We start from the raw sequence: 22,486 nt of genomic DNA, 5'->3' as shown, positions 1-22,486 counted from the left end.
TCTTCCATTGATTAGATATCTCCTAACTTTTGCCACACACGGAGGCTCTATGGCCGTAGCATATTGCCACTTTTGCTGATTTATGATTGGCCAACAACAACAAGCTACCTCTTGTGAAAAGCAAGAGCAGCAGCATCAATTATAAAATGTATCTCCCTCTCTCTACTGCAGCAGTCACGTTAGGATCTGTACCGGCCCTTCCGGTCAAGTCAGTGAAAAGTACACATACCCATGACAATCATATCAGATCTGACCCAGACCCGTGACATTATTTAGAATTCTGGATCTGGACCCACTCAGGTCTTGGGTACAGGTGGATCCGTGAAGAGCTCTAGTCCCTAACCTTAACCCTTACCTAACCGGATAGTACGGACCTTGTAACTTAACCCGCAGCCATGCCAAATTGGCTTCTTCGTAGGATATGCGCAAGCAGATTGTCATGTTTCGCTTAAAGCGGCAATCAGCTATTCATACAATAACAAAGCGCCACCCATATTTTGGTAAAAAAAAAAAAACGGAGGGATGGGGCTGGAAAACTGTAACCACTCTCAAATTTATAGACAGAGCTATGGATGCAAGGACTGACCATCCATGACATCAACATGATAGTTATAACCATGTTTGGGGCTAAATAGTGTTTGTTTACATTTACTTTGTTTACAAACATTGGCGTAAAACAAGCTTATATTTTGGGTTCTGATGGGGTAGGCCTACGACAGCTCATGAGGCATTTCTAAGTTATTCTTCAAGCATCAGTGGGTGCATATTCAATTATGTCATAAAAAATGTATGTAGAAACTGCAGATTGCCCCTTTAACAGGTTGTGCCAGGAAAGTCGGTGTATGTTATACCTGCCACCTGCTGTTGGAGGGCAGAGGGGATATCTGGGTGTTCTGTCTGCAAGTCATCTTCCAACATCTCACAATGAATGAGACCGCAATTTCTTTCGCAAAGGATTTCTTGGCTGGTGGAATCTCCGCTGCCATCTCCGAAACTGCGGTTGCTCCCATCGAGAGAGTCAAGCTTCTCCTTCAGGTAGCTATGGTTCCGTAGTAGCTTTGAGACACAACATCGGGCGTATGTGTATTTGTTGGACTCCCTGAGCTGTGCATCGTTATGGCGACGGAAAATAACCCTACCACAATATAGCCGGATCACAAAAAAAAACGTTTAATCTCTAGGAACTCTACTTACCAGATGTAAAGTTTAATGTGTCCCTCACTATCAATTAAATGTCTGAATGCCAACTTTTGTCCCAACTGCACCATACTCCTGCTGTGGGGAAAGTGGTAGGAAGTCTCGCATGACTGTCTCGCTTTGGGCACCAGGTCGCTAACCCCCCCTGTAAACTGCACATTAACTCACCTTTCAGATCGCGAAGTGAGCTCCCATGAAGCTATTAACACTTAATTAATGTGCAAATCAGTTCAAGTCGTACACTGGCTCCTCTGGCTGCCATGTTTTTTATTTTGATCTTCCCTTGTCTTAAAGTATGCTATTAGTCCTATTGTAATTAAGTAATCCTTTCCCCTACCTTCCTTCCTCCACCACATGGCATAGGCATAGCGCAGTAATACATCAGTACACTTGTGGTGGAATATAATGCAGGACAGGTGAATAATGTTGAACTCATACATACCGAAAGGGATTTACAACAATTAATTAAATGAACAGTGGAAAAAAACAACCTGCCAATATTCTAAGATTATAATTTGAAAAAGTAGTTTTTTGTGGAACAAGTGTGTCATGGACTTGTTAATTTGATTTAATATGCCCACATGGCAGATATAGAATGAAATACATGAGTATAGAGAAGAGGTGGGTGCTACAGGTGGTTCTGCCAGTCACTTTCCCTCCACAGGCAGCCAGTCTCAGAAGGTGGACTTGAAGAGGGAGACTGTAAAGTCCAGGCACAGCTGTTCTCTTTGCTCTTGGAGTGTTTGCAGTGCTAGTGTATGTAGTCCATCTGTGTGATGATATGTCAAGCCCAGGTCCTTATCAGATTAGATGAAACCACATGACATTAACAGTAGCTGTAGATAATGTAATGAACAGTGGGATCTTGGAGGGTGGTTGATCATGGAGGACATCAGGTGGATCCAGGTCTGGGGAAGGGATACTGTACGCGTCTCAGAGCATGGCAGAAACCCTAGATCCTGAAGAACAATAGCAGAATAAAAGGGAAAGATATAGGGGCATAGAAGGATGCAGAAAGAAAACACACAGGTTACAGGTAGACCCTAGACCCACTCCAATTCGTATACTGCCCCAACAGATGCACAGATGACGCAATCTCAATTGCACTCCACACTGCCCTTTCCCGTCTGGAGAAAAGGAACACCTATGTGAGAATGCTGTTCATTGACTACAGCTCAGCGTTCAACACCATAGTGCCCACAAAGCTCATCACTGGGATTAAACACCTCCCTCTGCAACTGGATCCTGGGCTTCCTGACGAGCTGACCCCAGGTGGTAAGTGTAGGCAACAACACATCTGCCACGCTGATCCTCAACACAGCACCTCAGGGGTGCGTGCTTAGTCCCCTCCTGTACTCCCTGTTCACCCACGACCTCATCCTCAAGACAAAGGAGCTTATCGTTGACTACAGGAAAAGGAAGGCCGAACAGGCCCCCGTTAACAATGATGTGGCTGTAGTGGAGCGGGTCGAGAGTTTCATGTTCATGTCACCAACAAGCTATCATGGTCCAAACTAGAGGTCGACCGATTATGATTTTTCAACGTCGATACCGATACCGATTATTGGAGGACAAAAAAAGCCGATACCGATTAAATCGGCCGATTTATAAAAATAAAATATATATATATATCATACACACACAAACATTTTTGTAATAATGACAACTGCAACAATACTGAATGAACAATGAACACTTTTATTTTAACTTAATATAATACATAAATACACACACACACACACAGCTCTGAAGTGACAATGATACTGAAGAGTCTGCTTAGGAGACAAATACTCTCAACTGTTTGAATAAAAATAGAGTTTAAGTTACCTGTGATGAATGTTGAAAACAAAAACTGTCATTTCTATATGCAGGAAATCCTATTTTAATAATGGGCATGGTAAGAATTGACGACCAAAGTGCGAGTCATAATTCCCATGACACCTTCTAGCAAAATCTGAAAAGCGGTTCCTTCATTTATTCCATAGAATATTTTTAGATTCATTTAAAATAAGGTCTGTGTTTCGTGTAGGCTTACACCACCTTGCCAATTTTATAACTGTGTAGATATCCATAGGACAAGGTAACTCTGATCAATATTGGCTAAATATAAGCGAAGATCATTTTTTTTGTAGAGTGGATTTATGAAAATATGTTGACAAATGTTACCTTATCCTAGTGAGATTTACACGGGTATCAAAACTGTAACGGCTGTCCTCCTCCTCTTCGGAAGAAGAGGAGGAGTAGGGATTGGACCAAAGCGCAGCGTGGAATGTGGACATAATGATGTTTATTAAAGTAAAGACGAAAACACGAAAATACTTCAACAAACTAAAAAAAACAAATAAACGATGTAGACAGATCTGAACTTGAGAACTTACAAATTACGAAGAACGCACGAACAGGAACAGACTACATATATCAAACGACAAACGAAACAGTCCCGTGTGGTAGACATACAGACACGGAAGACAACCACCCACAAACAAACAGTGTGAACAGCCTACCTTTATATGGTTCTCAATCAGAGGAAACGTCAAACACCTGTCCCTGATTGAGAACCATATAAGGCTAATTACCACTGACCTAAACATAGAAACACAAAACATAGAATGCCCACCCCAACTCACGCCCTGACCAACTAAACACATACAAAAACAAGAGAAAACAGGTCAGGAACGTGGCATAACCCCCCCCCTCAAGGTGCGAACTCCGGACGCACCACCAAAAGTCTAGGGGAGGGTCTGGGTGGGCATCTGTCCACGGTGGCGGCTCAGGCTCTGGGCGTGGTCCCCTTCCCACCATAGTCAAACCCCGCTTTTGTAGCCTCCTCCCAATGACCACCCTCCAAATTAAACCCACCGGATTAAGGGGCAGCACCGGACTAAGGGGCAATACCGGAATGAGGGGCAACACCGGAATGAGGGGCAACACCGGATTGGATGGCGGATCCTGGCTGGCTGGCTCTGGCGGATCCTGGCTGGCTGGCTGGCTCTGGCGGATCCTGGCTGGATGACGGCTCTGGCTGGTCATGGCTGGATGACGGCTCTGGCTGGTCATGGCTGGATGACGGCTCTGGCTGGTCATGGCTGGATGACGGCTCTGGCTGGTCATGGCTGGATGACGGCTCTGGCTGGTCATGGCTGGATGACGGCTCTGGCTGGTCATGGCTGGATGACGGCTCTGGCTGGTCATGGCTGGATGACGGCTCTGGCTGGTCATGGCTGGATGACGGCTCTGGCTGATCCTGGCTGACGGACGGCTCTGGCTGATCCTGGCTGACGGACGGCTCTGGCTGATCCTGGCTGACGGACGGCTCTGGCTGATCCTGGCTGACGGACGGCTCTGGCTGATCCTGGCTGACGGACGGCTCTGGCTGATCCTGGCTGACGGACGGCTCTGGCTGATCCTGGCTGACGGACGGCTCTGGCTGATCCTGGCTGACGGACGGCTCTGGCTGATCCTGGCTGACGGACGGCTCTGGCTGATCCTGGCTGACGGACGGCTCTGGCTGATCCTGGCTGACGGACGGCTCTGGCTGATCCTGGCTGACGGACGGCTCTGGCTGATCCTGGCTGACGGACGGCTCTGGCTGATCCTGGCTGGCGGAAGGCTCTGGCTGATCCTGTCTGGCGGAAGGCTCTGGCTGATCCTGTCTGGCGGAAGGCTCTGGCTGATCCTGTCTGGCGGAAGGCTTTGGCGGCTCCTGTCTGGCGGACGGCTCTGAAGGCTCATGGCAGACGGGCGGCTTTGCAGGCTCAGTACAGACGGGCGGCTTTGAAGGCTCAGTACAGACGGGCAGTTCATACGCCGTTGGGCAGATGGGCAGTTCAGGCGCCGCTGGGCAGACGGGCAGTTCAGGCGCCGCTGGGCAGACGGCAGACTCTGGCCGGCTGAGACGCACTGTAGGCCTGGTGCGTGGTACCGGAACTGGAGGTACCGGGCTAAAGACACGCACCTTCAGGCTAGTGCGGGGAGCAGCAACAGGGCACACTGGACTCTCAAGGCGTACTATAGGCCTGGTGCGTGGTACCGGCACTGGTGGTACCGGGCTGAGGGCACGCACATCAGGGCGAGTACGGGGAGAAGGAACAGTGCGTACAGGGCTCTGGAGACGCACAGGAGGCTTGATGCGTGGTGCCGGAACTGGAGGCACTGGGCTGGATACACGCACCACAGGAAGAGTGCGTGGAGGAGGAACAGGGCTCTGGAGACGCTCAGGAAGCCTGGTGCGTGGTGTAGGCACTGGTGGTACTGGCCTGGAGCGGGGAGGTGGCGCCGGAAATACCGGACCGTGCAGGCGTACTGGCTCCCTTGAGCACTGAGCCTGCCCAACCTTACCTGGTTGTATGCTCCCCGTCGCCCGACCAGTGCGGGGAGGTGGAATAACCCGCACCGGGCTATGTAGGCGAACCGGGGACACCATGCGTAAGGCTGGTGCCATGTAAGCCGGCCCGAGGTGACGCACTGGTGGCCAGATATGTAGAGCCGGCTTCATGGCACTTGGCTCAATGCTCAATCTGGCCCGGCCGATACGAGGAGCTGGTATGTACCGCACCGGGCTATGCACACGTTCAGGAGACACCATGCGCTCTACTGCGTAACACGGTGTCTGCCCGTACTCTCGCTCTCCACGGTAAGTACAGGGAGTGGGCGCAGGTCTCCTACCTGACTTCGCCACTCTCCCTTTTAGCCCCCCCCCCCCCCCCAAGAAATTTTTGGGGTTTACTCACAGGCTTCCTACCGCGTCGTCGTGCTGCCTCCATTCGCCGGTATCCCTCCTCGCACTGCGCCAGAGAATCCCAGGCGGGCTCCGGCACTCGCCCTGGGTTGATCGCCCACCTGTCGATCTCCTCCCACATAGTGTAGCCCAGATCCTTCTCCTGCTTCCGAGCTAGCTCCTCGAAACGCCGCCTCTCTGCTTTCGCTGCCTCCAGCTCAGCTTTGGGGCGGCGATATTCTCCTGGTTGAGCCCAGGGTCCCTTTCCGTCCAATATTTCCTCCCAAGTCCACGAGTCCTGGTTCTTTGGCCGCTGCTGCTGGTTCCTCTCACGCTGCTTGATCCATGGTAGGTGGGTGGTTCTGTAACGGCTGTCCTCCTCCTCTTCGGAAGAAGAGGAGGAGTAGGGATTGGACCAAAGCGCAGCGTGGAATGAGGACATAATGATGTTTATTAAAGTAAAGACGAAAACACGAGAATACTTCAACAAACTAAAAAAAACAAATAAACGATGTAGACAGATCTGAACTTGAGAACTTACAAATTACGAAGAACGCACGAACAGGAACAGACTACATATATCAAACGACAAACGAAACAGTCCCGTGTGGTAGACATACAGACAAGGAAGACAACCACCCACAAACAAACAGTGTGAACAGCCTACCTTTATATGGTTCTCAATCAGAGGAAACGTCAAACACCTGTCCCTGATTGAGAACCATATAAGGCTAATTACCACTGACCTAAACATAGAAACACAAAACATAGAATGCCCACCCCAACTCACGCCCTGACCAACTAAACACATACAAAAACAAGAGAAAACAGGTCAGGAACGTGACAAAAACGTCGAGGCGGTTTAAGCCTGCACAAAACACAGACCTTATTTGAAGTAGATCAAGACATTCTCTATGGAAGACATGAACGGTAAAATAACGAAGGAACCCCTGTCAAGTTCAGCCGCAAGTTATTACAGGAATTATAACGCATCGACTATTTCTCTCTAAACCATATACCTTTGACTAATCCGGAAACTATCACCTCGAAAACAAAATGTTTATTCCGTTCCGTATTTTATCTAATGGGTGGCATCCATGAGTCTAAATATTCCTGTTACATTGCACAACCTTCAATGTTGTCATAATTACGTAAAATTCTGGCAAATTAGTTCGCAAAGAGCCAGGCGGCCCAAACTGTTGCATATACCCTGACTCTGCGTGCAATGAACGCAAGAGAAATGACACGATTTCACCTGGTTAATATTGCCTGCTAACCTGGATTTCTTTTAGCTAAATATGCAGGATTAAAAAGATATACTTGTGTATTGATTTTAAGAAAGGCATTGATGTTTATGGTTAAGTACATATTGGAGCAATGACAGTCATTGATTGATTGTTTTTTATAAGATAAGTTTAATGCTAGCTAGCAATTTACCTTAGCTTACTGCATTCGCGGCACAGGCAGGCTTCGTGGAGTGCAATGTAATCAGTGTTAGAGCATTGGACTAGTTAACTGTAACGTTACAAGATTGGATCCCCCGAGCTGACAAGGTTAAAAATCTGTCGTTCTGCCTCGTTCAGGGGTTCCTAGGCCGTCATTGAAAATAAGAATGTGTTCTTGACTGACTTGCCTAGTTAAATAAAGATTAAATAAAGGTGTAAAAAAAAAAAAAAAAAAAAAAAAAAAAAAAAAAAAATCGGCAAATCGGCGCCCAAAAATACAGATTTCCGATTGTTATGAAAACTTAAAATCGGCCCCGATTAATCGGTCGACCTCTAGTCCAAACACACCAAGACACTTGTGAAGAGGGCACAACAACACCTTTTCCCCCTCAGGAGACTGAAAAGATTTGGCATGGGTCCCCAGATGCTCAAAAACTTCTACAGCTTCACCATCAAGAGCATCCTGACCGGTTGCATCACCGCCTGGTATGGCAACTGCTCGGCATCCGACTGTAAGGCGCTACAGAGGGTTCATCACTGGGGCCAAGCTTCTGCCATCCAGGACCTATATACTAGGCAGTGTCAGAGGAAGGCCCAAAAAAATTTCAAAGACTCCAGTCAACTAGGTCATAGACTGTTCTCTCTGCTACCGCATGGCAAGCGGTACCGGAGGGCCAAGTCTAGGTCCAAAAGGCTCCTTAACAGCTTCTACCCCCAAGCCATAAGACTGCTGAACAATTAATCAAATGGCCACCCAGACTTTTTACATTGACACCCCCCACTTTGTTTTTACACTGCTGCTACTCGCTGTTTATTATCTATACATTGTCATATTACCACTACCTACATGTACAAATTACCTCGACTATTACCTCGACATTTTTTACTTTAGTTTATTTAGTAAATATTTTCTTAACTCTTTCTTGAACTGCATTGTTGGTTAAAGGCTTGGAAGTAAGCATTTCATGGTAAGGTTGTATTCGGCACATGTGAATTTTTTTATTTTATTTGATCCAGGCAAGTTGAATTGTCCCCATATTGCACCTATCCAATCTACTCAGATCTACACAAGTGTATATGGTGTAAGGGCTAGGGTTGATTTGGGATTCAGGGATAAGCTCTTTCTCAATTAGTCTTTCTTCGATTCCTTACGTCCTCTTCACATCTAAATGTTTTGTAGTAATTTTTACCCCTTTTTCTCCACAATTTCGTGATATCCAATTGGTCCATCTTGTCCCATCACTGCAACTCTGGTACAGACTCGGGAGAGAATGCCAAAAGTGTGCAAAGCTGTCATCAAGGCAAAGGGTGGCTATTTGAAGAATGTCAAATATAAAATATTAGGTTACTTTTTTGGTTACTACATGATTCCATATGTGTTATTTCATAGTTTTGATGTCTTCACTATTATTCTACAATGTAGAAAATAGTAAAAGTAAAGAAAAACCCTTGAATGAGTAGGTGTTCTAAAACTTTTGACCTGTTGTTTAAACTATAAAGGCATCACTATAACCATGTTACTACATATAAAGGGCTGAATCTAAAGCACCACTAGGTGGAAGTATTAACACATTAATGCCTAGGGCATTATGAAGGATTGAATGGATGGAATATGACTAATTCCTATAAGGACCCCGGAAAGAGTGGGACCTAATACAATTTCCAACGTAACGTGCTCCGGCGCCATCTTAGGCTTGACCAACTAATAATTACTAACTCTCTTGACAGGCCAAATGCACTGAAAGGGCACATTAACGCGCTATAATACTCGGTATGCATACACAAATATAATACAGAGTGTAAGAGCACTCTTCTAACCGAAATAACTGGTATGACTGCGACCCGTCATCCAATAATAAATGAATACCACAGATGGGCTGCACATGTTACAAACCCACTGCAGTAATAACGTTTACTAAAGGAATGATTCTTCACACCAAGAGTGAGAACAGCTCGAGAGAGGCAATCTTTCGTAAAAACCCACGTGTGACTTACTTACCGACTTGTGTCTGGGACTGTTTTGCTACGCTTTTACCATGTCGGAGGGTATATCCGTGGTCAGTGGGCGGTTCTGAAAATAAATGAGTTGTTTGCATCATCAAGCGGTGTGCAGTAAATAATGAAATCCAATTGTTAGATGCTACAGTGGTTCTTCCTTTAAAAGTTACAAGCTTATGCCGCGACCATTAGTGGTAGATGGTGGCATTCTGTCATTACACCACACTATCACAAGGGGGAGTTAGAACGCTGATCTATCGGTAGTCTCAACTGTGGCACAAATTGATTATCTTTTCATAAATTAAAGGAGGCGTTTTCAGTCTGAGAGTCTCTCTTCTCTGGCAATAGAGTCCTGCATCAGGCAACAACAAAATAAGAGAGAACTTGGGTAAATATGGGGGAATTACACTTGACATGTGGACTGACGGTTTTTGAAAAATAGGCACGGTGGGCTTTTGGTTTCTCTCCCTCTAAAAACAGTAATAAATAATTCTAAATAACAAACTGGCTTTATTTACAAATTAGTAAGAATGTTTCACCCCATGTTCAAGAATGGCCTTTTTCCCTTTATTCAGATTACAACCGCTCACTTTCGGTTATTTGAAAACAAAATCCTCTCCAAAATATTGTTATTTTTGAAATAAGCCTTAGAAAGTTGGTTGCAATTTCAGTTTAATCCACCAGAAAATACAGAACAAATAATACAATAAACATTGTGGTTAAACTCAAATATACTAATTGATAAAAAAAAAACTCTATCACTTGGAACCTTTATCAATTTGAAGGGGGAAAGGTAAGGAACTTGTCTGTCGGCCCTGCATTAAAGACCAAAATTGGTTAAAGAAAATTGTGATAACTTAAACTGGTATATATTTTTATTTATGGACCAAAAAATTGATAGCTATGCCATATAGATTTCAAAATAGTTGGGAAGAGATTTGCGATGTACCGATTTCATGGCACATGGTTTATGAATCGACACGCAATTTTCCGATCCTCCTGAGAGCCCTAATCTGCTCACTTAAATGAATAGAGATCCTGGTCATGGTGCTACAGTATGTTGTTACAGCATAATCAAAGTGAGGACAATCAGCGATCTTCTGTATACTTATGGCCTATTATAATCTGGAGTCACACCTTTTCAGTACTCCTCACCCTGCCCCAAACTCCACCCTTAAAACAGTTCATTAAAAAACTAGCTGTTTATTTTTAAAAAATGACATGGCGACCAAAGACCCAAAGAGCCAGTGCAAGAGGCGTCACTACAGTCCCTGGTTCGAATCCAGGCTCACATCCGTCCGGGATTGGGAGTCCCATAGGGTGGCGCACAATTAGCCCAGCGTCGTCCGGTTTTGGCCGGAGTAGGCCGTAATTGTAAATAAGAATTTGTTCTTAACTGACTTGCCTAGTTAAATAAAGGTTAAATAAATAAAATAAATAAAAAGAGAACAGACGAAATGGACATAGTTTTCATCAAGCCAGCTTCTTTCTATGGTGCTACCCGTTCCAGGGTTAGGACTGTAACCACCAGAGGACTTTAAAATAATGTTTCCATGACATATTGCAGGCCTAAAATCTAAGGGTTTAACCTTTTGAATTATTGATTATATTGAAGATAATGAGTTCAGAGAGCCGATCTGTTATCCAACGATTATTATTATTATTATTATTATTAACCCTGCATTATAATTATATAAAAGCCCCTTAGATGTTAGATAACATGTTTTCAAACACTTGTTTTTCACAAGGGCTATTAGCAGCAGGCAAAGTTCTTTGTTTGTCAGACTAATGATTGGGTCGAAACTACAGAACAGTACAAAACGAGAGAACACACATGGTTAATGTTCTGGATAAAAATAAATATATATACACTGCTCAAAAAAATAAAGGGAACACTAAAATAACACATCCTAGATCTGAATGAATGAAATATTCTTATTAAATACTTTTTTCTTTACATAGTTGAATGTGCTGACAACAAAATCACACAAAAATTATCAATGGAAATCAAATTTATCAACCCATGGAGGTCTGGATTTGGAGTCACACTCAAAATTAAAGTGGAAAACCACACTACAGGCTGATCCAACTTTGATGTAATGTCCTTAAAACAAGTCAAAATGAGGCTCAGTAGTGTGTGTGGCCTCCACGTGCCTGTATGACCTCCCTACAACGCCTGGGCATGCTCCTGATGAGGTGGCGGATGGTCTCCTGAGGGATCTCCTCCCAGACCTGGACTAAAGCATCCGCCAACTCCTGGACAGTCTGTGGTGCAACGTGGCGTTGGTGGATGGAGCGAGACATGATGTCCCAGATGTGCTCAATTGGATTCAGGTCTGGGGAACGGGCGGGCCAGTCCATAGCATCAATGCCTTCCTCTTGCAGGAACTGCTGACACACTCCAGCCACATGAGGTCTAGCATTGTCTTGCATTAGGAGGAACCCAGGGCCAACCGCACCAGCATATGGGCCAACCGCACCAGCATATGGGCCAACCGCACCAGCATATGGTCTCACAAGGGGTCTGAGGATCTCATCTCGGTACATAATGGCAGTCAGGCTACCTCTGGCGAGCACATGGAGGGCTGTGCGGCCCCCCAAAGAAATGCCACCCCACACCATGACTGACCCACCGCCAAACCGGTCATGCTGGAGGATGTTGCAGGCAGCAGAACGTTCTCCACGGCATCTCCAGACTCTGTCACGTCTGTCACATGTGCGTGTGAACCTGCTTTCATCTGTGAAGAGCACAGGGCGCCAGTGGCGAATTTGCCAATCTTGGTGTTCTCTGGCAAATGCCAAACGTCCTGCACGGTGTTGGGCTGTAAGCACAACCCCCACCTGTGGACGTCGGGCCCTCATACCACCCTCATGGAGTCTGTTTCTGACCGTTTGAGCAGACACATGAACATTTGTGGCCTGCTGGAGGTCATTTGCAGGGCTCTGGCAGTGCTCCTCCTTGCACAAAGGCGGAGTTGGCGGTCCTGCTGCTGGGTTGTTGCCCTCCTACGGCCTCCTCCACGTCTCCTGATGTACTGGCCTGTCTCCTTGTAGCGCCTCCATGCTCTGGAAACTACGCTGACAGACACAGCAAACCTTCTTGCCACAGCTCGCATTGATGTGCCATCCTGGATGAGCTGCACTACCTGAGCCACTTGTGTGGGTTGTAGACTCCGTCTCATGCTACCACTAGAGTGAAAGCACCGCCAGCATTCAAAAGTGACCAAAACATCAGCCAGGAAGCATAGGAACTGAGAAGTGGTCTGTGGTCACCACCTGCAGAACCACTCCTTTATTGGGGGTGTCTTGCTAATTGCCTATAATTTCCACCTGTTGTCTATTCCATTTGCACAACAGCATGTGAAATTTATTGTCAATCAGTGTTGCTTCCTAAGTGGACAGTTTGATTTCACAGAAGTGTGATTGACTTGGAGTTACATTGTGTTGTTTAAGTGTTCCCTTTATTTTTTTGAGCAGTGTATATATAAACTCAGCAAAAAAAGAAACGTTCTCTCATTGTCAACTGTGTTTATTTTCAGCAAACTTAGCATGTGTAAATATTTGTATGAAAATAACAAAATTCAACAACTGAGACATAAACTGAACAAGTTCCACAGACATGCGACTAACAGAAATGGATTAATGTGTCCCTGAACAAAGGGTGGGTCAAAATCAAAAGTAACAGTCAGTATCTGGTGTGGCCACCAGCTGCAATAAGTACTGCAGTGCACCTCCTCCTCATGGATTGCACCAGATTTGCCAGTTCTTGCTGTGAGATGTTACCCCACTCTTCCACCAAGGCACCTGCAAGTTTCCGGACATTTCTGGGGGGAATGGCCCTAGCCCTCACCCTCCGATCCAACAGGTCCCAGACGTGCTCAATGGGATTGAGATCCGGGCTCTTCGCTGGCCATTGCAGAACACTGACATTCCTGTCTTGCAGGAAATCACGCACAGAACGAGCAGTATTGCTGGTGGCATTGTCATGCTGGAGGGTCATGTCAGGATGAGCCTGCAGGAAGGGTACCACATGAGGGAGGAGGATGTCTTCCCTGTAACGCACAACGTTGAGATTGCCTGCAATGACAACAAGCTCAGTCCGATGATGCTGTGACACATCGCCCCAGACCATGATGGACCCTCCACCTCCAAATCGATCCCGCTCCAGAGTACAGGCCTCGATGTAACGCTCAATCTTTCGAAGATAAACGCGAATCCGACCATCACCCCTGGTGAGACAAAATTGCTACTCGTCAGTGAAGAGCACTTTTTGCCAGTCCTGTCTGGTCCAGCGACGGTGGGTTTGTGCCCATAGGCGACGTTGTTGCCAGTGATGTCTGGTTAGGACCTGCCTTACAACAGGCCTACAAGCCCTCAGTCCAGCCTCTCTCAGCTTATTGCGGACAGTCTGAGCACTGATGGAGGGATTGTGCGTTCCTGTGTAACTCGGGCAGTTGTTGTTGCCATCCTGTACCTGTCCCGCAGGTGATGTACCGATCCTGTGCAGGTGTTGTTACACGTGGTCTGCCACTGCGAGGACGATCAGCTGTCCGTCCTATCTCCCTGTAGCGCTGTCTTAGGCGTCTCACAGTACGGACATTGCAATTTATTGCCCTGGCCACATCTGCAGTCCTCATGCCTCCTTGCAGCATGCCTAAGGCACGTTCACGCAGATGAGCAGGGACCCTGGGCCTCTTTCTTTTGGTGTTTTTCAGAGTCTGTAGAAAGGCCTCTTTAGTGTCCTAAGTTTTCATAACGGTGACCTTAATTGCCTAACGTCTGTAAGCTGTTAGTGTCTTAACAACCGTTCCACAGGTGCATGTTCATTCATTGTTTATGGTTCGTTGAACAAGCATGGGAAACAGGGTTTAAACCCTTTACAATGAAGATCTGTGAAGTTATTTTGATTTTTACGAATTATCTTTGAAAGACAGGGTCCTGAAAAAGGGACGTTTATTTTTTTTGCTGAGTTTAGTTACATTAGAAGTGTCCATCTAAGAAGGCTCAAGGTCATTGGCCACAGATAAAATTACGTCAAATCATATTATATCTACAGATTGGACAAAAATCTTGGCTAGCTAAAATAAAAATCTCGATAATCTACTGGCAAATCCTTTTTAATCCGTGTCATATGAAGAGAAATAATGAAGAGAAATTATAGATAAAACGTATTGGTGCTCATCGGCCATTGGACATAAACGTTACACAACAAGTTGGAAATCGAAAATTCAACAATGAGTGGTTTGGAAGGAATCAGTGGCTAACTGCAAGCATTGTAAAGCAATCACTAGCCGGTGGAGTGGGTGTGTGGTCCCAATTATTGATTTAACACGGAACCCAAACCGGCTGCACACGTGCGACATCATGCATAAATGTATTTTGTCCCCCTACACCAAACGCGATCACGACACGCAGGTTAAAATATCAAAACAAACACTGAACCAATGACATTAATTTGGGGACAGGTTGAAAAGCATGAAACATTTATAGCAATTTAGCTAGTTAACTTGTTGTTGTTAGCTAATTTGTCCTGAGATATAAACATTAGGTAGTTATTTTACCTGAAACGCACAAGGTCCTCTACTCCGACAATTAATCCACTTATAAAACGGTCAACCGAATCGTTTCTAGTCATCTCTCCTCCTTTCAGGCTTTTTCATCTTTGAACTTATATGGTGATTGGCATCTAAACTTTCATAGTATTACCACGACAACCGGCAACACAGTTCGTCTTTCAATCACCCACGTGGGTATAGCCAATGAGGAGATGGCACGTGGGTACCTGCTTCTATAAACCAATGAGGAGATGGGAGAGGCAGGACTTGCAGCGCGATCTGCGTCAGAAATAGGAATTACTTCTATTTTAGCCCTTGGCAACGTAGACGCGCGTGAGCAGTGTGGGTGCAATAATTGAATAACATAGATTCCTCAATTTATTTTGCAATGCTCACGCACGCGGTGCGAGCGGTGTAGTCAGGGTATAAGTTTAAGAGTCTCTTTTCCAAGCTTAAAATTATAAATATTCAACATTCCACCAAGTCAGAACAGTAGGCGAAATTAAGTGGGAAAAGTAGACCAAAATATTAGGGTGAGGCAAATGGGCTATTAACATCTTACTACACAACATATACTTAGTATTACTTTCTTAGCAGTATACATATCTCTCTGGCATATTACATAATTTATGCAGCAGCATACAAGAAATTTATGGACTCACCTTTTTGTGCTGTGCTCACTTGAACAGCAAGGTGGCGCGGCGGTCCTTCGAGGGCACATTTTGTCATCAAAGTCTGGCATTCCCTGGATTTATGGTGCTTTCAACACAACTGGGGAAAAAACAAGGTTGAATGACGTCAGTGATCTTCAGGTTGTAGCTCTAGAAAGAGGCAAGAGTTCCCAACTTACAATTCCGAGTTGGATGACCGTTCAAAACACATTTTCCCAGTCAGAGCTTGTTTCTTCCTGAGTTTCCAGTTGTCTAGAATTCACTAAGTCAAATTTCCCAGTTCTGAGTTAAAAGTTGTTTTGAGCATGGCAAAAATCCTGCTGGATTGATAGCATGGCATATGCAACCTGTTTCAGAGAAATGTATTCATCGAATATTGTAAGAGCTTTCATTGTCTGCTTATATGCCCCCTTTATTTATCCTATGGTTCTGACTTGGTGTACAGCGAGAACACTGTAAGAATGGCCCATGTTCTGAATTCTGTCACTGTACATTTCAAAAGTGCTGAACAAATAGTTATATTGACTATGTCCTTCCTAGCTCGCTCATTAATATCTTAATTTACGTATTGCTTATCCGCTTGTCGTCCCCTTGTGCCATAGTTTGTAAATCTCAATCGTCAGTAGAAACCACATTTGTTTAAGAAAGTCAGCCATGTTAGCTATGTTTTTTTTAAAGGCAGTAAATGAGGCTGAATTAACTGTTTCGCTGCCAGACAAGGCTCCGCTGATAGCCAGGTGTAGCAGTGGTAAGGTGTTGGGACAGCTTTATGTAGGCCCTAACAGTTTGTGGGCACCGTTTATCACCATTATAGTGCAATTAATGTATTGTTTAGTGTTGTGTTGTGTAGTGGCTTTGCTGGCATGCATCCCCCACCCGCCCAAAAAAATGGTATGGCCCATAAAGATAGACATGCTAAAATCGCCACTGATGCCATTGCAGACTACAGTAGCCTACCATTTGATACAATAAAAAATTGAAAATGACTATATCACTGGAGTCATTGCAAATCTATTTGTGCCAATTGTGTAGCCTACCTGGAGCTGGCAAATATATTGAATAAATAGCTTATAACTTCAGTTTGTTGTTGTAGCCTTGTGTTATAATGCAATTATTAATGGCCAAATTTTGTTAATTAAATTGGAAATGATCAATTGTGAACATGGTCACAGCCCTATTGCAAATGTACAGTGCATTCGGAAAGTATTCAGACCCCTTTATTTTTCCACATTTTGTTATGTTACAGCCTTATTCTAAAATTGATTCAATTGTTTTTTCCCCCATCAATCTACAATACACAGACTACCCCATAATGACAAAGCAAAAACAGGTTTTTAGAATGTTTTCAAATGTGTGTGTGTGTGTGTATATATACAGTATATATATATATAGACAGAAGTATACATTTACATAAGTAATCAGACCCTTTACTTTGTTTTTCCCCCTCATCAATCTACACACAATACCCCATAATGACAAACCAAAAACGGTTTTTTATTTACTTTTTGTAAATGTATTCAAAATAAAAAACTGAAATATCACATTTACATAAGTATTCAGACCCTTTACTCAGTACTTTGTTGAAGCACCTTTGGCAGCGATTACAGCCTCGAGTCTTCTTGGGTATGACGCTACAAGCGTGGCACACCGGTATTTGGGTAGTTTCTCCCATTCTTCTGTGCAGATCCTTTCAAGCTCTGTCAGGTTGGATGGGGAGTGTCTCTGCTCTATTTTCAGGTCTCACTAGAGATGTTCAATCAGGTTCTGGCTGGGCCACTCAAGGACATTCAGAGACTTGTCCCGAAGCCACTCCTAAGTTGTCTTGGCTGTGTGCTTACGTTCGTTGTCCTGTTGGAATGTGAAACTTCAACCCAGTCTGAGGTCCTGAGTGCTCTGGAGCAGGTTTTCATCAAGGATCTCTCTGTACTTTGCTCCGTTCATCTTTCCCTCGATCCTGACTAGTTTCCCAGTCCCTGCCACTTAAAAACATCCCCCCAGCATGATGATGCCACCACCATGCTTCACCGTAGTGATGATGCAAGGTTTCGTCCAGACGTGAGGCTTGGCATTCAGGCCAAAGAGTTCAATCTTGGTTTCATCAGACCAGAGAATCTTGTTTCTCATGGTCTGAGAGTCCTTTAGGTGCCTTTTGAAAAATTCCAAGCAGGCGGTCATGTGCCTTTTACAGAGGAGTGGCTTCCGTCTGGCCGCTCTACCATAAACGCCTGATTGGTGGAGTGCTGCAGAGATGGTTGTCCTTCTGCAAGGTTATCCCATTTCCACAGAGTAAAACCCTTCGACCTCATGGCTTGGTTTTTGCTCTGTGGGACCTTATATAGACCGGTGTGTGCCTTTCCAAATCATGTCCAATCAATTGAATTTACCACAGGTGGACTCCAATCAAGTTGTAGAAACATCTCAAGGATGATCAATGGAAACAGGATGCACCTGAACCTAATTTCGAGTCTGAATATTTATGTAAAATAAGGTATGTCTGTTTTTTAAAAACCTGTTTTTGCTTTATCATTATGGGATATTGTGTGTAGATTGAGGACATTTTTATTTATTTAATCCATTTTAGAAAAGGCTGTAACATAACAAAATGTGGAAAAAGGGAAGGAGTTTGAATACTTTCCGGATGCAGTGTATTATTCTCCACATTTAATGACAGTTTCATTGTGGACTTTTCCCTAAAATGAGATGTTGGCATTTTGAATTGCAATTATAAACCCAGATTTTTGTCAGTATCTGATGCCTATTGAAATAACAGGTCAACGGTTTGTAGTCTTAACATCTGGCACATAATAATGGCACAATTGCCAGAAAGTTCGAACAAGTTTTTCCAGATCCTCTGTCCAGCTTTCATCACTCAAACACCTGTCCAATTTATCTATGGTTATGCACATGCGCAAACGGGATTTATTCACAATTATAAACGGGGTAGTTTGAGCCCTGAATGCTGATTGGTTGAAAGCCATGGTTAATCAGAAGTGTACCACTGGAATGACAAAAAACGTAACTTTTTACTGTTCTATATGTCACATATGGCTGAGTCAGATATGGCCAATATGTGACTCAGCACCTGGATTCGTATTTTTTTTTACATTGGATACAAGTAGAGACCCAGAGCTACAAAATTGTATATCATACACTGCATTTGAGGAAACAATGGGAAAGTAATTATACTTTGAAAGTTGATAACTTAAACTCACATTTGAGAAAACCGTCTTTCAATGTTTTGGTACTAATATTGGAGAGCCCTTCTTTGTCTACACCCATTCAGCATTGTTCCCACCCTCTTAAGCCTTAGCCCCACCCATCTCTCTAAGGGTTGATCCAACCGTTTTGTACTAACTTGCCAGCTACTTCCAGACATCTGAGAGAGAACAGCTCACTGAACATTACTCGCCCTACCTATTTTGCGTTCAAATCAAATCAAATCAAATGTATTTATATAGCCCTTCGTACATCAGCTAATATCTCAAAGTGCTGTACGGAAACCCAGCCTAAAACCCCAAACAGCAAGCAATGCAGGTGTAGAAGCACGGTTCAGAACGCACACTGGACGCTCTGGCCAATAAGTAGGGTTGTTCCGAAAGCTCTGACCTCACAACTACAATCAAGCACCCAAGCTAAGTGGCTAACATTGGCTAGCTACTTCCAGACACATAATGAGAGAACACCACACTATGACCATTTTAATCGCCCTAGCAGAGCTGGTTAGGCTTTTTTCATGTTATCCAGAGCGTTGGTGACTGTAACTGTGCTGCTGGCAACAATTGAATTAAGCTTTGTTGCTGACGTTTACTGACACCGGACATATTCAACGTGTGTTGAGCGTTCAAAAATGTATCAGTTATTCTGCGCTCTGGCACACTAAGACGAGTCTTTTGTAAAGAAATGTTGCTAGATAGCTAGCTAGGTAAACAATGAATCCCAACGCTGTCGACTGTGGTATTTTGGACACAGTAATTGCAGTATACTGTAGTTATACTGCAGTGTACTGCAGTTATAATGCACTCTGACTGCAATCTTTTTTCTTAAGGGAGGGCAGCTCAGTGTAAACAATTGTAACGGTAGGGTTGGTATCTTCCGGCAAGCTGCAGGGCTTACAACTTCAGAGCTTTACCATCTTGCCATGTTAAGGGTTGTATTGCACAGTTTTCTCCTATTCTTTAACAGGTCCAACATGCCAACAAGCGGATTACAAAAGAAATGCAGTACAAGGGTATCGTCGATTGCATTACCCGCATTCCCAAGGAAGAGGGCTTCCTTGCCTTCTGGAGAGGTAACCTGGCCAATGTCATCAGAGCCTTTCCCTCCCAGGCCCTCAACTTCGCCTTCAAAGACAAATACAAGAGTGTCTTCCTTGACGGCGTAGACAAGCGCAAGCAGTTCTGGAGGTACTTCGCTGGCAACCTGGCCTCTGGTGGTGCTGCAGGAGCCACCTCCCTTTGCTTCGTCTACCCTCTTGATTTCACCAGAACCCGTCTGGGAGCTGATGTTGGAAAGGCCAGAATGAGGGAGTACAATGGTCTAGCAGACTGCTTGGTGAAGACATTCAGGAGTGACGGTCTGAGGGGTCTGTACCAGGGCTTCACAGTGTCTATACAAGGCATCATCATCTACAGAGGTTCCTACTTCGGCATGTATGACACAGCTAAAGGTATATAACACTGATAACATTTTCACAGAAAGATATTGGTGTCTGGACATTTTATAGATATGCATGTGGATATGAATATGTACTATTCGGTGTGCTTGCAGGTATGTTGCCAGACCCAAAGAATACTTCCATCTTAGTGAGCTGGGCAATCGCTCAGTCTGTAACTGCTGTGGCCGGCCTGACGGCCTACCCCTTCGACACAGTCCGTCGTCGTATGATGATGCAGTCTGGCCATAAAAGCGGTGAGTTTCCCTGTGACCCAAACCATTTAAGCCCCATTTCCATTAGCACTTTGAAGTCCACCCAGGTTGGGCTGGCCTTGGTGGGCTATCTCAAATTGTGTTTCCACTGCCTCCAGAAATGAGAAATGATGTCATGTTGCTAGGTAGCCAATGTGTGACTGCGGCTGGCTTCGCTAATGTTGTTAGCTAGCGAGAAAGATGTTAAATAATTTTATTCACCCTTGCCATACTGTAACTAACGTTACCCCATACTCCTGCCAGTGCCAGCCAGACTCAGAGCCAAGTATTGCTGGCGTTAGCTAGCTAGCTAAACGTAGCTTCATCTCTAGCATAACAGTCTAGCTAGCTTAATTCCTACCTTGCTTGCCATCGTATTGGCTATTAGCTAGCTAGCTAACCAAGCAAACCAGACGACAGGTTCATATCAAGCTTTCAATACGACCTGGCCAGCTAAAATTCCTGCTAGCTCACGTTAGCTAGCTAGGTAGCTTGTTTCACCTCTGATTTGCTCGCTAATGTTAGGTAGCTAGCATTCGGTGGTCGACTGTTCTCATAAAAGTTTGTGTAGGTTCTCATAAAAGTTTATTGTGTTGTGCAAAAATGAATGAAGGATCCAGCTATGGTGGTAATTTGTGTCATGTCTGTACTGCAGTACTGCTTGTCCATGTGCTAGCTAACAGCAACAAGCCCAGACACAAGCCCCTGTGTCAGCATCCAGCAGTGGTTGCATAGTCATGGCGTCACCAGCCCGAATTCTAATAGAGCTGGCACCAGTTGTGAAACTGGGCTGTACTGATCCTGGTTTCCCTCGACCCTGCTCGAATTTGAGTATTCCATTCGAACCAGCTCAAATTCGGCCCTAATTTTAAGTGCCAGTGGAAACAGGGCTTTAGTGTTACCATGTTTAAATGAATCGGGAGGAGTTGCACATGTGGAAGACTAGTAGCAACATGCTATTTCAAATATTACTTAATTGGCATAACATCCTAACTTGTGTCGTCTTACATTTTTAAAGCTGATATCATGTATCTTGGGACCATTGACTGCTGGATGAAGATTGCTCGTGATGAGGGTGGAAAGGCCTTCTTCAAGGGAGGCTGGGCCAATGTTCTCCGAGGCATGGGTAGTGCCTTTGTGCTGGTCTTTTACGATGAGCTCAAGAAAGTTCTCTAAATTCCTTTTTTAAAACATCACTGGCTAAATGTAACACAACTTTTCATGCCTGTGGACTGAATTCTGCCTTATTTATTTGAACCCTGCCTTCCTACAATCTATGGGTAGTGATTATGCTCCGGCTTCAGTTAGATAAAAGGCAACCGCCTTAAAGCTAAACCAAAGGTTTACAAACTACAGGCCACTAAGTACACTGGTTTAAATGAAGATATGGATTTCTCACTATTCCTGTAGAGTCTTAGTGGTCCCTTTGATGACATTTAGTGGACATAATTGCCCTATTGCTATGTTTTGACTACTGCGGTCCATGTTTGCTGCCATCTTGTGTGCTATTAAATGTGTGGCTCTCCTACTCTCACCATTTTTCCCACTCAAGGCTATAACTAATTTGTATTTTCTAATACTTCTAACATGGAACAAAGATTTTAAAACTCTAAAGCCTTCTGGCTGCATGGCCTTCGTCAGGGAATACAAAAGAGGTCTTCTTTTGAACAAACCTAGCCAGCCCAATTTTGAATATAATCTAAATTTGATCACATTCACATTTTCTCCTGACACACAAATGGACTATAAATACATAACGTTATTAATTAGTTTTTGCCCTGACCAGATGGACAGGGCGCATAGGCTGTATGCACCTGCTCTTATTAGTAGCCTACAGTTGATCAGACGGAAAAATTGTCTCATTTTCATCCCATACAGCATGTCAGATTTCTAATGTTTAGGTGTGGCCTAGGCTGCGGCAACATTTGTCATGAGTTTTTGCTTGTGTCTGTCCGGAGTGATTATGTGTTCTTTGCTAAATAAATACAGGAGGAAAGT

General features: G+C 44.5%; 1 protein-coding gene across 1 annotated transcript; it reads left to right on the top strand.

Moving 5' to 3' along the window:
* The first annotated feature begins 924 nt into the window (after positions 1 to 924).
* Positions 925 to 21,664, top strand: LOC120056632 (ADP/ATP translocase 2-like). The gene is made up of 4 exons (XM_039004832.1): positions 925 to 1,035; positions 19,766 to 20,249; positions 20,351 to 20,491; positions 21,507 to 21,664. Exons 1-4 carry the CDS (start codon positions 925 to 927, stop codon positions 21,662 to 21,664), a joined length of 894 nt encoding a protein of 297 aa, XP_038860760.1.
* The last annotated feature ends 822 nt before the right edge of the window (positions 21,665 to 22,486 follow it).

This window comes from Salvelinus namaycush, chromosome 12 (genome assembly GCF_016432855.1).
Source record: "Salvelinus namaycush isolate Seneca chromosome 12, SaNama_1.0, whole genome shotgun sequence".
Classification (NCBI taxonomy): domain Eukaryota; kingdom Metazoa; phylum Chordata; class Actinopteri; order Salmoniformes; family Salmonidae; genus Salvelinus; species Salvelinus namaycush.
This window is presented reverse-complemented; position numbering and strand designations above follow the sequence as displayed.